This window comes from Oncorhynchus gorbuscha, linkage group LG11 (assembly GCF_021184085.1).
Source record: "Oncorhynchus gorbuscha isolate QuinsamMale2020 ecotype Even-year linkage group LG11, OgorEven_v1.0, whole genome shotgun sequence".
Taxonomy (NCBI): Eukaryota; Metazoa; Chordata; class Actinopteri; order Salmoniformes; family Salmonidae; genus Oncorhynchus; species Oncorhynchus gorbuscha.
In genome coordinates, this window is record NC_060183.1 from 1,690,550 (window position 1) to 1,710,357 (window position 19,808).

The following is a 19,808-nucleotide window of genomic DNA, read 5'->3' on the forward strand; positions in this document are numbered from 1 at the left end:
TCTAAATATTCCTGTTACATTGCACAACCTTCAATGTCATGTCATAATTACGTAAAATTCTGTTTAGTGAAATTGTTATGACCAGACAGAGATGTTATGACCAGACAGAGATGTTATGACCAGACAGAGATGTTATGACCAGACAGAGATGTTATGACCAGACAGAGATGTTATGACCAGACAGAGATGTTATGACCAGACAGAGATGTTATGACCAGACAGAGATGTTATGACCAGACAGAGATGTTATGTTATGACCAGACAGAGATGTTATGACCAGACAGAGATGTTATGACCAGACAGAGATGTTATGACCAGACAGAGATGTTATGACCAGACAGAGATGTTATGACCAGACAGAGATGTTATGACCAGACAGAGATGTTATGACCAGACAGAGATGTTATGACCAGACAGAGATGTTATGACCAGACAGAGATGTTATGACCAGACAGAGATGTTATGACCAGACAGAGATGTTGTGACCAGACAGAGATGTTGTGACCAGACAGAGATGTTGTGACCAGACAGAGATGTTGTGACCAGACAGAGATGTTGTGACCAGACAGAGATGTTGTTGTGACCAGACAGAGATGTTGTTGTGACCAGACAGAGATGTTGTTGTGACCAGACAGAGATGTTATTGTGACCAGACAGAGATGTTATTGTGACCAGACAGAGATGTTATTGTGACCAGACAGAGATGTTATTGTGACCAGACTGAAATGTTATTGTGACCAGACTGAAATGTTATTGTGACCAGACTGAAATGTTATTGTGACCAGACTGAAATGTTATTGTGACCAGACTGAAATGTTATTGTGACCAGACTGAAATGTTATTGTGACCAGACTGAAATGTTATTGTGACCAGACAGAGATGTTATTGTGACCAGACAGAGATGTTATTGTGACCAGACAGAGATGTTATTGTGACCAGACTGAAATGTTATGACCAGTCTGAGGCCATCACTGGTCAGTCTTCCATTCTTGTCTTTTCCTAATCAGGTGTTACCTGTTATCTACCCTGCATCTCACCTGTGTACCCCCCCCCCCCCCTCCTCCCTCCAAGGTTCCATGGCTATGGTTATGAGAGACTGCATCATTCCCCGTACTCCACGGCAGCACTACTGTTCGTACGGCCAGATCCCCCTGCCTCCCCCCTTCTGCTTCCTGTCTGAGACCTCCCCCCTCCCCTCCCCCACCGACACCACTTCCTATGTGTTCCTATGTGACTCAGGTAGCCACACTGGGATCTGGGACCCGGTGCCCTCTCGCTCTCTGTTTGGAGGCGAACATTATCCCCCCAGAACCCTAACTCTTGCTGTGAACTACTCACCCTTCCTATAATCCCAGTCTCTGCTCTACTGCATGGAAAGAGCAGAGGGATAGGACTCGCCCAGTACACTCAGACATTACGTGTGTGTGTGTGTGTGTGTGTGTGTGTGTGTGTGTGTGTGTGTGTGTGTGTGTGTGTGTGTGTGTGTGTGTGTGTGTGTGTGTGTGTGTGTGTGTGTGTGCAGACTACACATGTGAACGTTCTCACCCTAACCTGTTTGAAGATGTCAGTTCATACTTATGGCATGTAGATTCCTGGTAAAACATTACCCACAGAGAATCTAGTCCATGTCACGCCTGACATGTGATGAAGAGATGCTAGCAGCATGTAATGCAAGTTTACTAAGCATTCTCTGTAGGATCACCTGTGTGTGATTAACACTTGCTTTTTGCCCTCAACGTTGGAATCACCTCCTATAATACATGTTGCCTGTATCCCCAGGTCGGCGTCGCTTCTCCCTGGCCCAGTCAGACAGTCTTCTGACCAGGATGCGTTCTGTAGCCAGTGATGAGCTGAACCAGATGATGCAGAGAAGAATGAGTCAGGAGAACCCCATCAGAGCATCAGAGACTGAGTTCATACAGAGACTACAAAGACTGGTGGTGCTGGCTGTCAACAGGCTCATCTATCATGGTAAAACAGGCTCATCTATCATGGTAAAACAGGCTCATCTATCATGGTAAATATGGTAAAACAGGCTCCTCTCATGGTAAATATGGGTAAACGGGCTCCTCTATCGTGGTAAAACAGGCTCATCTATCATAGTAAAACAGGCTCATCTATCATGGTAGATATGGTAAAACAGGCTCATCTATCATGGTAAATATGGTAAAACAGGCTCCTCTCATGGTAAATATGGGTAAACGGGCTCCTCTATCGTGGTAAAACAGGCTCATCTATCATAGTAAAACAGGCTCATCTATCATGGTAAATATGGTAAAACAGGCTCATCTATCATGGTAAAACAGGCTCCTCTATCGTGGTAAATATGGTAAAACAGGCTCCTCTATCATGGTAAATATGGGTAAACAGGCTCCTCTATCATGGTAAATATGGTAAAACAGGCTCCTCTATCATGGTAAATATGGGTAAACAGGCTCCTCTATCATGGTAAATATGGGTAAACAGGCTCCTCTATCATGGTAAATATGGTAAAACAGGCTCATCTATCATGGTAAATATGGTAAAACAGGCTCCTCTATCGTGGTAAATATGGTAAAACAGGCTCATCTATCATGGTAAAACAGGCTCATCTATCATGGTAAATATGGTAAAACAGGCTCCTCTATCATGGTAAAACAGGCTCATCTATCATGGTAAATATGGTAAAACAGGCTCCTCTATCATGGTAAATATGGTAAAACAGGCTCATCTATCATGGTAAAACAGGCTCATCTATCATGGTAAAACAGGCTCATCTATCATGGTAAATATGGTAAAACAGGCTCATCTATCATGGTAAAACAGGCTCATCTATCGTGGTAAATATGGTAAAACAGGCTCATCTATCATGGTAAAACAGGCTCATCTATCATGGTAAAACAGGCTCATCTATCATGGTAAAACAGGCTCATCTATCATGGTAAAACAGGCTCATCTATCATGGTAAAACAGGCTCATCTATCATGGTAAAACAGGCTCCTCTATCGTGGTAAATATGGTAAAACAGGCTCCTCTATCATGGTAAATATGGTAAAACAGGCTCCTCTATCATGGTAAATATGGTAAAACAGGCTCATCTATCATGGTAAAACAGGCTCATCTATCATGGTAAATATGGTAAAACAGGCTCATCTATCATGGTAAAACAGGCTCATCTATCATGGTAAATATGGTAAAACAGGCTCCTCTATCATGGTAAAACAGGCTCCTCTATCGTGGTAAATATGGTAAAACAGGCTCATCTATCATGGTAAAACAGGCTCCTCTATCGTGGTAAATATGGTGAAACAGGCTCATCTATCATGAACACTGTTTGAGTGAAAGAGAGATGCGTGCTGGCAGGTGGAAAAAGACCTCTGATCACTGATAATAAATAAATACATTATTGTGTCATAATCATACTCTGAAATTTCTCAATATCTCTTACAATACTCGGCACACCCCTACCAGATAGTAAATTGATTAATTCTAGTGTGGCTATTGGAACAGAGCCTGTGTCTATACTTTGCAGTGTTTCAAGCTGTTGTGCGGTCTTCCCATTCTGACTAATAAGGCATTATTCTTCCTTCTCCTCCACCTCTGTCCCCCCTCTCCTCCTCCACCTCTGTCCCCCCTCTCCTCCTCCACCTCTGTCCCCCCTCTCCTCCTCCACCTCTGTCCCCCTCTCCTCCTCCACCTCTGTCCCCCTCTCCTCTTCCGCCTCTGTCCCCCTCTCCTCCTCCGCCTCTGTCCCCCCTCTCCTCCTCCGCCTCTGTCCCCCTCTCCTCCTCCACCTCTGTCCCCCCTCGCCTCTTCCACCTCTGTCCCCCTCGCCTCTTCCACCTCTGTCCCCCTCTCCTCCTCCACCTCTGTCCCCCTCTCCTCTTCCACCTCTGTCCCCCTCTCCTCTTCCACCTCTGTCCCCCTCTCCTCCTCCGCCTCTGTCCCCCCCCTCCTCCTGTCCTCCGCCTTCCGCCTCTGTCCCCCCCTCTCCTCTTCCGCCTCTGTCCCCCTCTCCTCTTCCACCTCTGTCCCCCTCTCCTCTTCCACCTCTGTCCCCCTCTCCTCCTCCACCTCTGTCCCCCCTCTCCTCCTCCACCTCTGTCCCCCTCTCCTCTTCCACCTCTGTCCCCCCTCTCCTCTTCCACCTCTGTCCCCCTCTCCTCTTCCACCTCTGTCCCCCTCTCCTCTTCCACCTCTGTCCCCCTCTCCTCTTCCACCTCTGTCCCCCTCTCCTCTTCCACCTCTGTCCCCCTCTCCTCTTCCACCTCTGTCCCCCTCTCCTCTTCCCCCCTCTGTCCCCTCTGTCCCCCTCTCCTCTTCCACCTCTGTCCCCCTCTCCTCTTCCACCTCTGTCCCCCTCTCCTCTTCCACCTCTGTCCCCCCTCTCCTCTTCCACCTCTGTCCCCCTCTCCTCTTCCACCTCTGTCCCCCTCTCCTCTTCCACCTCTGTCCCCCTCTCCTCTTCCACCTCTGTCCCCCTCTCCTCTTCCACCTCTGTCCCCCTCTCCTCTTCCACCTCTGTCCCCCTCTCCTCTTCCACCTCTGTCCCCCCTCTCCTCTTCCACCTCTGTCCCCCCTCTCCTCTTCCACCTCTGTCCCCCTCTCCTCTTCCACCTCTGTCCCCCTCTCTCCTCTTCCACCTCTGTCCCCCTCTCCTCTTCCACCTCTGTCCCCCTCTCCTCTTCCACCTCTGTCCCCCTCTCCTCCTCCACCTCTGCCTCTCCTCCACCTCTGTCTCTCCTCCTCCACCTCTGTCTCTCCTCCACCACCTCTGTCTCTCCTCCACTTCTGTCCCCTCTCTCCTCCTCCACTTCTGTCCCCTCTCTTCTCCTCCACCTCTGCCTCTCCTCCACCTCTGCCTCTCCTCCACCTCTGTCCCCTCTCTCCTCCTCCACCTCTGTCCCCCTCGCCTCCTCCACCTCTGTCCCCCTCGCCTCCTCCACCTCTGTCCCCCCTCGCCTCCTCCACCTCTGTTCCAGACGTGAGCCAAGACTTCTACGACCTGCTGAACTTCCCAGACTCCCCGGACCACCACCTGACCCCTGACCCTGTTGACCCTGTCGACCACGCCCCCGAGGAGGACGGCACCATCCCTGGCTCATCAGGCCACACCCCTGGCCCGCCCTCTCCCCTCCCCTTCCCCCTTCCCCCGGCCAACATGAAGAGTTTCCAGAAAGACATCCTCAGACTGATGATGGATGGGATCAAGATCAGTCTGGTTAGTGGCGGTTATGACCGGTCTGGTTAGTGGCGGTTATAATCAGTCTGGTTAGTGGGGGTTATAATCGGTCTGGTTAGTGGGGGTTATAATCGGTCTGGTTAGTGGTTATAATCGGTCTGGTTAGTGGGGGTTATAATCGGTCTGGTTAGTGGGGGTTATAATCGGTCTGGTTAGTGGTGGTTATAATCGGTCTGGTTAGTGGGGGTTATAATCGGTCTGGTTAGTGGCGGTTATGACCGGTCTGGTTAGTGGCGGTTATGACCGGTCTGGTTAGTGGTGGTTATAATCTGGTTAGTGGCGGTTATGACCGGTCTGGTTAGTGGCGGTTATAATCGGTCTGGTTAGTGGCGGTTATGACCGGTCTGGTTAGTGGCGGTTATAACCGGTCTGGTTAGTGGCGGTTATAATCGGTCTGGTTAGTGGCGGTTATAATCGGTCTGGTTAGTGGCGGTTATGACCGGTCTGGTTAGTGGCGGTTATGACCGGTCTGGTTAGTGGCGGTTATAACCGGTCTGGTTAGTGGCGGTTATAACCGGTCTGGTTAGTGGGGGTTATAATCGGTCTGGTTAGTGGCGGTTATGACCGGTCTGGTTAGTGGCGGTTATGACCGGTCTGCATACAGTGATTAGCACACTAGACTACATACAGTGATTAGCACACTAGACTACATACAGTGATTAGCACACTAGACTACATACAGTGATTAGCACACTAGACTACATACAGTGATTAGCACACTAGACTACGTAGGAACATTGCTGCTATAACAGCACTAGACTACATACAGTGCTTTCCACTAGATGTTGGAACATTGTGATTAACAGCACTCCACTCTTCAGGGAATTAGCCACTAGATGATGGAACATTGCTGCTATAACAGCCTCCACTCTTCTGGGAAGGCTTTCCACTAGATGTTGGAATATTGCTGCTATAACAGCCTCCACTCTTCTGGGAAGGCTTTCCACTAGATGATGGAACATTGCTGCTATAACAGCCTCCACTCTTCTGGGAAGGCTTTCCACTAGATGTTGGAACATTGCTGCTATAACAGCCTCCACTCTTCTGGGAAGGCTTTCCACTAGATGTAGGAACATTGCTGCTATAACAGCCTCCACTCTTCTGGGAAGGTTTTCCACTAGATGTAGGAACATTGCTGCTATAACAGCCTCCACTCTTCTGGGAAGGCTTTCCACTAGATGTAGGAACATTGCTGCTATAACAGCCTCCACTCTTCTGGGAAGGCTTTCCACTAGATGTAGGAACATTGCTGTGGGGACTTGCTTCCATTCAGCCACAAGAGCATCAGTGAGGCCGTCCACTGATGTTGAGCGATTAGGTCTGGTTCTCAGTTGACGTTCCAAATCATCCTAAAGGTGTTCGATGGGGTTTAGGTCAGGGCTCTGTGCAGGGAAGTCAAGTTCTTCCACACTGATCTCGACAAACCATTTCTGTATGGGCCACTCTTTGTACATGGGGGCGTTACCATGTGTAACCAGTGTGTGACCAGGCACTAGGGACGGAGGTTTGACCTGGCACTAGGGACGGAAGTTTGACCAGGCACTAGGGACGGAGGTTTGACCGGAAGTTTGACCTGGCACTAGGGACGGAAGTTTGACCAGGCACTAGGGACGGAGGTTTGACCGGGCACTAGGGACGGAAGTTTGACCAGGCACTAGGGACGGAGGTTTGACCGGGCACTGTGGACGGAGGTTTGACCGGGCACTGTGGACGGAGGTTTGACCGGGCACTGTGGACGGAGGTTTGACCGGGCACTGTGGACGGAGGTTTGACCGGGCACTGTGGACGGAGGTTTGACCGGGCACTGTGGACGGAGGTTTGACCGGGCACTGTGGACGGAGGTTTGACCGGGCACTGTGGACGGAGGTTTGACCGGGCACTGTGGACGGAGGTTTGACCGGGCACTGTGGCGGAGGTTTGACCGGGCACTGTGGACGGAGGTTTGACCGGGCACTGTGGACGGAGGTTTGACCGGGCACTGTGGACGGAGGTTTGACCGGGCACTGTGGACGGGGTTTGACCGGGCACTGTGGACGGGGTTTGACCGGGCACTGTGGACGGGGGTTTGACGGTTTGCACTGTGGGACGGGGTTTGACCGGGCACTGGGGACGGGGTTTGACCGGGCACTGGGGACTGTGGGGGGTTTGACCGGGCACTGGGGACGGGGTTTGACCGGGCACTGGGGACGGGGTTTGACCGGGCACTGGGGACGGGGGTTTGACCGGGCACTGGGGACGGGGGTTTGACCGGGCACTGGGGACGGGGTTTGACCGGGCACTGGGGACGGGGTTTGACCGGGCACTGGGGACGGGGTTTGACCGGGCACTGGGGACGGGGTTTGACCGGGCACTGGGGACGGGGGTTTGACCGGGCACTGGGGACGGGGTTTGACCGGGCACTGGGGACGGGGTTTGACCGGGCACTGGGGACGGGGTTTGACCGGGCACTGGGGACGGGGTTTGACCGGGCACTGGGGACGGGGTTTGACCGGGCACTGGGGACGGGGTTTGACCGGGCACTGGGGACGGGGGACGGGGTTTGACCGGGACGGGGGTTTGACCGGGACGGGGGGACGGGGTTTGACCGGGACGGGGTTTGACGGGGTTTGGACCGGGCACTGGGGACGGGGTTTGGAGGAGATGTCGTCTTTTTTCTCATTTTGTATCTGGTTTGAAAAAAGGGTGGAAACATATTATACAAAAAAATGACTTCCTCATAATGTGGTTGTTCTCCCAGGGCAGTACGGGCCGTGGTGGGGCCCCCAGGCAGCAGTGGAGGAGGATCCTGTGGTCATGTCGGGACACCTTCAGGGTTCAGATCGGACGTCTCTTGGTGCACACCCTCTCCCCTGCATTACCCCTCAGGGACAGGAAGGAGGCTCTAGAGTTTGTGTTCGACCCTGCAAACCCTGACTTCCTCAAGGAGAGCCTCAGCCCGGTTTAGAGGTAAGAGGTCGGGGGTCGCTGTTAGGGCTGAGCCTAAACATCCTCAGGGAGAGCCTCAGCCCCTGGTGAGAGGATGAGAGCGAGCGAGAGAGTGAATGAATGAAAGGTTGAGAGAGTGATCGAGAGAGAGCAAGATTGAAAGAGAGAGGGCGAGAGAGGGCGAGGGAGGGCGGGCGAGAGGGGGCGAGTTTACTCAAGCACTCAAATTGACTCACGAACCCTTCTCCCCCTCCCCTCTCTCTTTCCCCTCTCTCCCCCTCTCCCTCCCCTCTCCCCCTCCCCTCTCTCTTTCCCCCTCTCCCCCTCCTCTCTCTCCCCCTCCCCTCTCTCTTTCCCCCTCCCCTCTCTCCCCTCTCCCCCTCCTCTCTCTCCCCCTCCTCTCTCTCCCCCTCCTCTCTCTCCCCCTCCTCTCTCTCCCCCTCTCTCTCCCCCTCCTCTCTCCCTCCTCTCTCTCTCCCCTCCTCTCTCTCCCTCCCCCCTCTCTCTCCTCTCCCCCCCCCTCTCTCCCTCCCCCTCCCCTCTCTCCCTCCCCCTCCCCTCTCTCCCTCCCCCTCCCCTCTCTCCCCCCCCCCCCCTCTCTCCCTCCCCCTCCCTCTCTCCCTCCCCCCCCCCTTCTCTCTCTTCCTCTCTCCCTCTCCTCTCTCCCCCTCCTCTCTCTCCCCCTCCCCTCTCTCCCCCTCCCCCTCTCTCCCCTCTCTTCTTCTCTCCTCTCCTCTCTCCCTCTCCTCTCTCCCCTCCTCTCTCCCCCTCCTCTCTCTCCCCCTCCTCTCTCTCCCCCTCCTCTCTCTCCCCCTCCTCTCTCTCCCCTCCTCTCTCTTCCCCTCCTCTCTCTTCCCCTCCTCTCTCTTCCCCTCCTCTCTCTCTTCCCCTCCCTCTCTCCCCCTCCTCTCTCCCCTCCTCTCTCCCCCTCCTCTCTCACCCCTCCTCTCTCACCCCCTCCTCTCTCCCCCTCCTCTCTCACCCCCTCCTCTCTCACCCCCTCCTCTCTCACCCCCTCCTCTCTCACCCCCTCCTCTCTCACCCCCTCCTCTCTCTCCCCCTCCCTCTCTCTTTCCCCCTCCCCTCTCTCTCCCCCTCCCCTCTCTTTCCCCCTCCCCTCTCTCTTTCCCCCTCCCCTCTCTCTCTTTCCCCCTCCCCTCTCTCTTTCCCCCTCCCCTCTCTCTTTCCCCCTCCCCTCTCTCTTTCCCCCTCCCCTCTCTCTTTCCCCTCCCCTCTCTCTTTCCCCCTCTTCCCTCTCTCTTCTCCCCCTCTCCCCTCTCTTCTCCCTCTCTTCTCCCCTCTCTTCCCCCTCTCTTCTCCCCTCTCTTCTCCCCTCTCTTCTCCCCTCTCTTCTCCCCTCTCTTCTCTCCTCTCTTCTCTCCTCTCTTCTCCCCTCCTCTCTTCTCTCCTCTCTTCTCTCCTCTCTCCACTCCTCTCTCCCCTCTCCTCTCCTCTCTCCCTCTCCACTCCCCTCTCCCCTCTCCTCTCCTCCCCTCCCCCCCTCCCCTCTCTCTCCCCTCCCCCTCTCCACTCCCCTCTCCCCTCTCCACTCCCCCCCCTCTCCCCTCTCTCTCCCCTCCCTCTCCCCTCTCCCTCTCTCTCTCTCCCCCCTCTCCCTCTCTCCCCTCTCTTCTCCCTCTCTTCTCCCCTCTCTTCTCCCCTCTCTTCTCCCCCTCTTCTCCCCTCTCTCTCTCCCTCTCTCTCCCTCTCTTCTCCCTCTCCCTCCCCTCTCTCCCCCTCTCTTCTCCCTCTCTTCTCCCCCTCTCTTCTCTCTCCCCTCCCCTCTCTCCTCTCTCCTCTCTCGCTCTTCCCTCCTCTCTCCCCTCTCCCCTCTGCCCTCTCCTCTCCCCCTCCCTCCCCTCTCCCCTCCCCCCCTCTCTCCCCTCCCCTCTCTTCTCCCCTCTCTTCTCCCCTCTCTCTCTCTCCCCTCTCTTCTCCTCTCTTCTCCCCTCTCTTCCCCTCTCTTCTCCCCTCTCTTCTCCCCTCTCTTCTCCCCTCTCTTCTCTCCTCTCTTCTCTCCTCTCTCATCCCCCTCCTCTCTCATCCTCCTCTCCTCTCTCCCCTCTCCTCTCTCCCCTCTCCCACCTCCTCTCTCCCCTCTCCTCTCTCTCCTCTCTCAGCATGGTCCCAAGCTAGCCATGTATCTGTATGAGATGCTCCATGACCATAAAGATGCTCTGACCAAAGAGGAGCAGAGTACTCTGGGCAATTTCATGACGTCACTGAAGTTGTGGGGTCATCGCTGCATCCCGCCCAGCGCACCGCACAAACCAGACCTACTGAAGGCCATCAAAGAGGTAACCTTTACCCTGACCCTGTAACCTTACTCTATAATACAGGTATGCAAACTACGGCCCACAGGCCGGATCCAGTCCGGGGGAGGTTTGAGTAAAAAAATATAGACATATATTCTGTAAAACTTCAATTCATTAACCGGGTGTTTTTTGCTTTAATCACTGAACAGGCTTCTATTTAGAGACGGGCTTCTATTTAGAGACTGGCTTCTATTTAGAGACGGGCTTCTATTTAGAGACGGGCTTCTATTTAGAGACGGGCTTCTATTTAGAGACGGGCTTCTATTTAGAGACGGGCTTCTATTTAGAGACGGGCTTCTATTTAGAGACGGGCTTCTATTTAGAGACGGGCTTCTATTTAGAGACGGGCTTCTATTTAGAGACGGGCTTCTATTTAGAGACGGGCTTCTATTTCCTTAATGTACACAACATAGTTTACATAGTTGTTTAACTCCACCATTCATTTCCTGCACTAATGTGTTATCATTTACTCACTGTGTCACCTTTATTTTGTCTTAGTATGCCTCAAAAACATAAACAACTTTTCATTGACTGAATAATTATACTCCTCTTTTTCTGTATTTTCATCAGTTCTTACTTTCGCCACTTGAGGGCGATCACTTAATTGCTGGGGGTCTGTACTCCCAAAGTTGACTGTTTTCGTGCTTACCAGGCTTCTATTTATTTATTTATTTGCCAGTTAGCTAGCAGTTCTCAACTGTTAGCAGCCAATGGCTAGCAGTTCTTAGCTGTTAGCAGCCAATGGCTAGCAGTTCTTAGCTGTTAGCAGCCAATGGCTAGCAGTTCTTAGCTGTTAGCAGCCAATGGCTAGCAGTTCTTAGCTGTTAGCAGCCATCAGTGGAACAACATTCAGGCCACACTAGCAGTTCTTAGCTGTTAGCAGCCAATGGCTAGCAGTTCTTAGCTGTTAGCAGCCAATGGCTAGCAGTTCTTAGCTGTTAGCAGCCAATGGCTAGCAGTTCTTAGCTGTTAGCAGCCAATGGCTAGCAGTTCTTAGCTGTTAGCAGCCAATGGCTAGCAGTTCTTAGCTGTTAGCAGCCAATGGCTAGCAGTTCTTAGCTGTTAGCAGCCAATGGCTAGCAGTTCCTTGCTGTCGATAAAAATTGTCGTAATTTTTTTTGTCATTCCTGAATTATTTAATGTAACAAGTCAAACATTAAACCTTGTAAACAATTCATGGTAATTCATGGTAACAAATCATTTAGACCAGGCGTTTATCTGAAACAGGTGTTTACTTGCTGAAATGTATGCCATTGCTCGGCTATTAATAGGGACAGGAGGCTATTTTAGACTTGCCGTTTCATTTATATACTGAAACATGTAAAGTGTTGGTCTCATGTTTCATGAGCTGAAATAAAAGATCCCATAAATGTTATGGTGTAGGCAGGCATAAGCTACAGACTACGAACACAATTGAAATTTGTCAATGGCAATTTGAATGCTCAGAGATACCATGACGAGATCCTGAGGCCCGTTGTCGAGCCATTCATCCTCTACCATCACCTCCTGTTTCAGCGTGATAACACACGGCCCCATGTCGCAAGGATCTGTACACAATTCCTGGAAGCTGAAAATGTCCCAGTTCTTCCATGACCTGCATACGCACCAGACATGTCACCTATTGAGCATGTTTGGGATGCTCTGGATCGATGTGTATGACAGCATGTCCCAGTTCTTCCATGGCCTGCATACTCACCTGACATGTCACCTATTGAGCATGTTTGGGATGCTCTGGATCGATGTGTATGACAGCATGTCCCAGTTCTTCCATGGCCTGCATACTCACCTGACATGTCACCTATTGAGCATGTTTGGGAGGCTCTGGATCGATGTGTATAACAGCATGTTCCAGTTCCCGCCAATATCCAGCAGTTTCACACAGCCAATGAAGAGGAGTGGAACAACATTCCACAGGCCACAATCAACAGCCTGTTCAACTCTATGTGAAGGAGATGTGTCAGAGATGCGCTGCATGAGGATCTGGTCACACCAGATACTGACAGATACTGACTGGTTTTTCTGATCCACACCAGATACTGACTGGTTTTCTGATCCACACCAGGTACTGACTGGTGTTCTGATCCACACCAGGTACTGACTGGTGTTCTGATCCACACCAGATACTGACTGGTGTTCTGATCCACACCAGATACTGACTGGTGTTCTGATCCACGCCCCTACCTTTTTCCTTTACGGTATCTGTGACCAACGGATGCATATCTGTATTCCCAGTCATGTGAAATCCATAGATTAGGGCCTAATGAACTTATTTCAATTGACTGATTTCCTGATATGAACTGTAACTTAGTAAAAACAAATGAAATTGTGGCGTTTATGTTTAACAGAAACCCCCAGGCCACTCTAGAAAGTCTAATAGGGGTAGGTCAGAAAATACATAAATTATATAAAAGTTTACATATAGGAATGTCTTTATAATGGAGGGTACACTGAGTTTTACAAAACATTAGGAATGTCTTCCTAATATCAGAATGAGTTGGATTAGGGTTCAACAGTTTCCTGTGGTTCAAGAATGGATTAGGGTTCAACAGTTTCCTGTGGTTCAAGAATGGATTAGGGTTCAACAGTTTCCTGTGGTTCAAGAATGGATTAGGGTTCAACAGTTTCAAGAATGTGGTTCAAGTGGAATGGATTAGGGTTCAACAGTTTCCTGTGGTTCAAGAATGGATTAGGTTTCAACAGTTTCCTGTGTGTATCAAGAATGATCCACCACTCAAAGGACATCCAGCCAACTGGACACAACTGTGGGAAGCATTAGTCAACATGGGCCAGTATCCCTGAGGAACGCTCCAAAGAATTGAGGCTGTTCTGGGGGCGTTCCTCAGAACAGGTGTTCCTAATTTACCCTAACCCTATAACATCTCTGACCTTACCCTATAACATCTCTGACCTTACCCTATAACATCTCTGACCTTACCCTATAACATCTCTGACCTTACCCTATAACATCTCTGACCTTACCCTATAACATCTCTGACCTTACCCTATAACATCTCTGACCTTACCCTATAACATCTCTGACCTTACCCTATAACATCTCTGACCTTACCCTATAACATCTCTGACCTTACCCTATAACATCTCTGACCTTACCCTATAACATCTCTGACCTTACCCTATAACATCTCTGACCTTACCCTATAACATCTCTGACCTTACCCTATAACATCTCTGACCTTACCCTATAACATCTCTGACCTTACCCTATAACATCTCTGACCTTACCCTATAACATCTCTGACCTTACCCTATAACATCTCTGACCTTACCCTATAACATCTCTGACCTTACCCTTACCCTATAACATCTCTGATCGTTTCATCTCACAGGTCCCAGCCCTGTCCCGTTTCATCTCAGTCTCATTCATGCCCTGTTTCATCTCACAGGTCCCAGCCCTGTCCCGTTTCATCTCAGTCTCATTCATGCCCTGTTTCATCTCACAGGAACAGCTGAAATACGAGGCGGACGAGAAGAGCAGTAAACTGGCCTGGGAGAAGAAAATTTCCAACACACAGAAAAGGTGAAGCATGATTGGTTCATTAGACTCTAGAGCCGTGTCTTACCACCAGTCAAATCCTTACTTTCCCCATACTTGTTCCCTCCATTTCTCTCAAAGCTCATTGGAGGAGGAGGTCAGAGGGAGGGACATTGGAATAGATCCTCAGCTCCGATGTACTTTGAGAGGAATTCAGAAACTAAGAACAGAGGCAAGGATTCCAGCTGACAATGTTTTAAACCAATGTATTGTCCGTCTCTCTCCAGTCTGATCCAGCGTCTGGACGGCAAGTCCAAGGACATCTCTAAGATCGCAGCCGACATCACCCAGAATGTGTCTCTGCGACAGGGTATGGAGAGGAAGAAGGTGATCCAGCACATTAGAGGACTCTACAAGATAGACCTCAGCGCCTCAAGACACTGGCAGGAACTGGTGCAGCAACTCACACACGACCGGTGAGTACTGGGGGGGGGGGGTTACACTGAACAACTCACACACGACTGGTGAGTACTGGGGGGGTTACACTGAACAACTCACACACGACCGGTGAGTACTGGGGGGGGGTTACACTGAACAACTCACACACGACTGGTGAGTACTGGGGGGGGGGGGTTACACTGAACAACTCACACACGACCGGTGAGTACTGGGGGGGTTACACTGAACAACTCACACACGACCGGTGAGTACTGGGGGGGGGTTACACTGAACAACTCACACACGACTGGTGAGTACTGGGGGGGGTTACACTGAACAACTCACACACGACTGGTGAGTACTGGGGGGGGGGGGTTACACTGAACAACTCACACACGACTGGTGAGTACTGGGGGGTTACACTGAACAACTCACACACGACTGGTGAGTACTGGGGGGGGGGGGGTTACACTGAACAACTCACACATGACCGGTGAGTACTGGGGGGGGGGTTACACTGAACAACTCACACACGACTGGTGAGTACTGGGGGGGGGGTTACACTGAACAACTCACACACGACTGGTGAGTACTGGGGGGGGGTTACACTGAACAACTCACACATGACCGGTGAGTACTGGGGGGGGGTTACACTGAACAACTCACACATGACTGGTGAGTACTGGGGGGGGTTACACTGAACAACTCACACACGACCGGTGAGTACTGGGGGGGGTTACACTGAACAACTCACACACGACTGGTGAGTACTGGGGGGGGGGTTACACTGAACAACTCACACACGACCGGTGAGTACTGGGGGGTTACACTGAACAACTCACACACGACTGGTGAGTACTGGGGGGGGGTTACACTGAACAACTCACACACGACTGGTGAGTACTGGGGGGGGGTTACACTGAACAACTCACACACGACTGGTGAGTACTGGGGGGGGGTTATAACTGAACAACTGTTTACTGTTCTGACACGACTGGTGAGTACTGGGGGGTTACACTGAACAACTCACACACGACTGGTGAGTACTGGGGGGTTATAACTGAACAACTCACACATGACCAGTGAGTACTGGGGGGGTTACACTGAACAACTCACACGACTGGTGAGTACTGGGGGGGTTACACTGAACAACTCACACACGACCGGTGAGTACTGGGGGGTTACACTGAACAACTAACACACGACTGGTGAGTACTGGGGGGTTACACTGAACAACTCACACACGACCGGTGAGTACTGGGGGGGGTTACACTGAACAACTCACACACCAGTTTACTGGTGAGTACTGGGGGTTACACTGAACAACTCACACCACGACTGGTGAGTACTGGGGGGGTGGGGGTTACACTGAACAACTAATGTTGGTAACGACTGGTGAGTACTGGGTTTAGTGTTATAATGTTAAAAACTCACATAACGACTGGTGAGTACTGGGGGGTTACACTGAACAACTCATACACGACTGGTGAGTACTGGGAGGGGGGTTACTGTTCTGAACAACTCACACACGACTGGTGAGTACTGGGAGGGGGGTTACACTGAACAACTCACACACGACCGGTGAGTACTGGGAGTCTCCCACATAGAGTTAGGGTTATAATGTTGGGAACCAGTTTATAATATAATGACTTGTTTACTGTTCTGATAATGTTGGTAACCAGTTTATAATGTTGGTAACTGGTTTATAATGTTGGGAACCAGTTTATAATATTATGACTTGTTTACTGTTCTAATAATGTTGGTAACCAGTTTATAATGTTGGGAACCAGTTTATAATATAATGACTTGTTTACTGTTCTAATAATGTTGGTAACCATTTTAATGTGGTAACCAGTTTATAATGTTGGTAACCAGTTTATAATGTTGGGAACCAGTTTATAATATAATGACTTCTTTACTGTTCTAATAATGTTGGTAACCAGTTTATAATGTTGGTAACCAGTTTATAATTTTGGGAACCAGTTTATAATATAATGACTTCTTTACTGTTCTAATAATGTTGGTAACCATTTTATGTGGTAACCAGTTTATAATATAATGACTTGTTTACTGTTCTAATATGTTGGTAACCAGTTTATAATGTTGGTAACCAGTTTATAATTGAATGACTTGTTTACTGTTCTAATAATGTTGGTAACCAGTTTATAATGTTGGTAACCAGTTTATAATATAATGACTTGTTTACTGTTCTAATAATGTTGGTAACCAGTTTATAATATAATGACTTGTTTACTGTTCTAATAATGTTGGTAACCAGTTTATAATGTTGGTAACTAGTTTATAATGTTGGTAACCAGTTTATAATATAATGACTTGTTTACTGTTCTAATAATGTTGGTAACCAGTTTATAATGTTGGTAACTAGTTTATAATGTTGGTAACCAGTTTATAATGTTGGTAAACAGTTTATAATATAATGACTTGTTTACTGTTCTAATAATGTTGGTAACCAGTTTATAATATAATGACTTGTTTACTGTTCTAATAATGTTGGTAACCATTTTATGTGGTAACCAGTTTATAATGTTGGTAACCAGTTTATAATGTTGGGAACCAGTTTATAATATAATGACTTCTTTACTGTTCTAATAATGTTGGTAACCAGTTTATAATGTTGGTAACCAGTTTATAATGTTGGGAACCAGTTTATAATATAATGACTTCTTTACTGTTCTAATAATGTTGGTAACCATTTTATGTGGTAACCAGTTTATAATATAATGACTTGTTTACTGTTCTAATAATGTTGGTAACCAGTTTATAATTGAATGACTTGTTTACTGTTCTAATAATGTTGGTAACCAGTTTATAATGTTGGTAACCAGTTTATAATATAATGACTTGTTTACTGTTCTAATAATGTTGGTAACCAGTTTATAATATAATGACTTGTTTACTGTTCTAATAATGTTGGTAACCAGTTTATAATGTTGGTAACTAGTTTATAATGTTGGTAACCAGTTTATAATATAATGACTTGTTTACTGTTCTAATAATGTTGGTAACCAGTTTATAATGTTGGTAACTAGTTTATAATGTTGGTAACCAGTTTATAATGTTGGTAACCAGTTTATAATATAATGACTTGTTTTACTGTTCTAATAATGTTGGTAACCAGTTTATAATGTTGGTAACCAGTTTATAATGTTGGTAACCAGTTTATAATATAATGACTTGTTTACTGTTCTAATAACGTTGTTAACCAGTTTATAATGTTGGTTACTAGTTTATAATGTTGGTAACCAGTTTATAATGTTGGTAACCAGTTTATAATGTTGGTAACCAGTTTATAATGTTGGTTACCAGTTAATAATGTTGGTAACCAGTTTATAATGTTGGTTACCAGTTTATAATGTTGGTAACCAGTTTATAATGTTGGTAACCAGTTTATAATATAATGACTTGTTTACTGTTCTAATAATGTTGGTAACCAGTTTATAATGTTGGTAACCAGTTTATAATGTTGGTAACCAGTTTATAATGTTGGTAACCAGTTTATAATGTTGGTAACCAGTTTATAATATAATGACTTGTTTACTGTTCTAATAATGTTGGTAACCAGTTTATAATGTTGGGAACCAGTTTATAATGTTGGTAACCAGTTTAGAATGTTGGTAACCAGTTTATAATGTTGGTAACCAGTTTATAATATAATGAATTGTTTACTGTTCTAATAATGTTGGTAACCAGTTTATAATGTTGGTAACTAGTTTATAATGTTGGTAACCAGTTTATAATATAATGACTTGTTTACTGTTCTAATGACGTTGGTAACCAGTTTATAATGTTGGTAACCAGTTTATAATGTTGGTAACCAGTTTATAATGTTGGTAACCAGTTTATAATGTTGGTAACCAGTTTATAATGTTGGTAACCAGTTTATAATAGAATGACTTGTTTACTGTTCTAATGTTGGTAACCAGTTTATAATGTTGGTAACCAGTTTATAATGTTGGTAACCAGTTTAGAATGTTGGTAACCAGTTTAGAATGTTGGTAACCAGTTTAGAATGTTGGTAACCAGTTTATAATATAATGAATTGTTTACTGTTCTAATAATGTTGGTAACCAGTTTATAATGTTGGTAACTAGTTTATAATGTTGGTAACTAGTTTATAATGTTGGTAACCAGTTTATAATGTTGGTAACCAGTTTATAATGTTGGTAACCAGTTTATAATAGAATGACTTGTTTACTGTTCTAATGTTGGTAACCAGTTTATAATGTTGGTAACCAGTTTATAATAGAATGACTTGTTTACTGTTCTAATAATGTTGGGAACCAGTTTATAATGTTGGTAACCAGTTTATAATAGAATGACTTGTTTACTGTTCTAATAATGTTGGGAACCAGTTTATAATGTTGGGAACCAGTTTATAATATCATAACTTGTTTACTGTTCTAATAATGTTGGTAACCAGTTTAGAATGTTGGTAACCAGTTTATAATATAATGACTTGTTTACTGCTCTTATAATGTTGGTAACCAGTTTATAATGTTGGTAACCAGTTTATAATGTTGGTAACCAGTTTATAATATAATGACTTGTTTACTGTTCTAATAATGTTGGTAACCAGTTTATAATGTTGGGAACCAGTTTATAATATAATGACTTGTTTACTGTTCTAATAATGTTGGTAACCAGTTTATAATGTTGGTAACCAGTTTATAATGTTGGTAAACAGTTTATAATGTTTAACTAGTTTATAATATAATTACTTGTTTACTGTTCTAATAATGTTGGTAACCAGTTTATAATGTTGGGAACCAGTTTATAATGTTGGGAACTAGTTTATAATATAATGACTTGTTTACTGTTCTAATAATGTTGGTAACTAGTTTAAAATGTTGGTAACCAGTTCATAATGTTGGTAACTAGTTTATAATATAATTACTTGTTTACTGTTCTAATAATGTTGGTAACCAGTTCATAATGTTGGTAACTAGTTTATAATATAATTACTTGTTTACTGTTCTAATAATGTTGGTAACCAGTTTATAATGTTGGGAACCAGTTTATAATGTTGGGAACTAGTTTATAATATAATGACTTGTTTACTGTTCTAATAATGTTGGTAACTAGTTTATAATGTTGGTAACCAGTTCATAATGTTGGTAACTAGTTTATAATATAATTACTTGTTTACTGTTCTAATAATGTTGGTAACCAGTTTATAATGTTGGTAACCAGTTTATAATGTTGGTAACCATTTTATAATATAAAGACTTGTTTGCTGTTCTAATAATGTTGGTAACCAGTTTATGTTGGTAACCAGTTTATGTTGGGAACCAGTTTATGTTGGGAACCAGTTTATAATGTTGGGAACCAGTTTATAATGTTGGGAACCAGTTTATAATGTTGGGAACCAGTTTATAATATATGTATGACCAGACTT

The 19,808-nt window shown here is 46.9% G+C and overlaps 1 protein-coding gene across 1 annotated transcript in view; it reads left to right on the forward strand.

Annotated features, from left to right (window-relative positions):
- Positions 1 to 19,808, forward strand: part of lyst (lysosomal trafficking regulator) — a 245,382-nt gene that overhangs the window by 174,777 nt on the left and 50,797 nt on the right. The window contains 6 exon segments of the mRNA XM_046368397.1: positions 1,780 to 1,971; positions 4,962 to 5,200; positions 7,959 to 8,159; positions 10,267 to 10,443; positions 13,923 to 13,999; positions 14,242 to 14,430. Of these exon segments, the coding sequence (XP_046224353.1) occupies positions 1,780 to 1,971; positions 4,962 to 5,200; positions 7,959 to 8,159; positions 10,267 to 10,443; positions 13,923 to 13,999; positions 14,242 to 14,430 (1,075 nt within the window).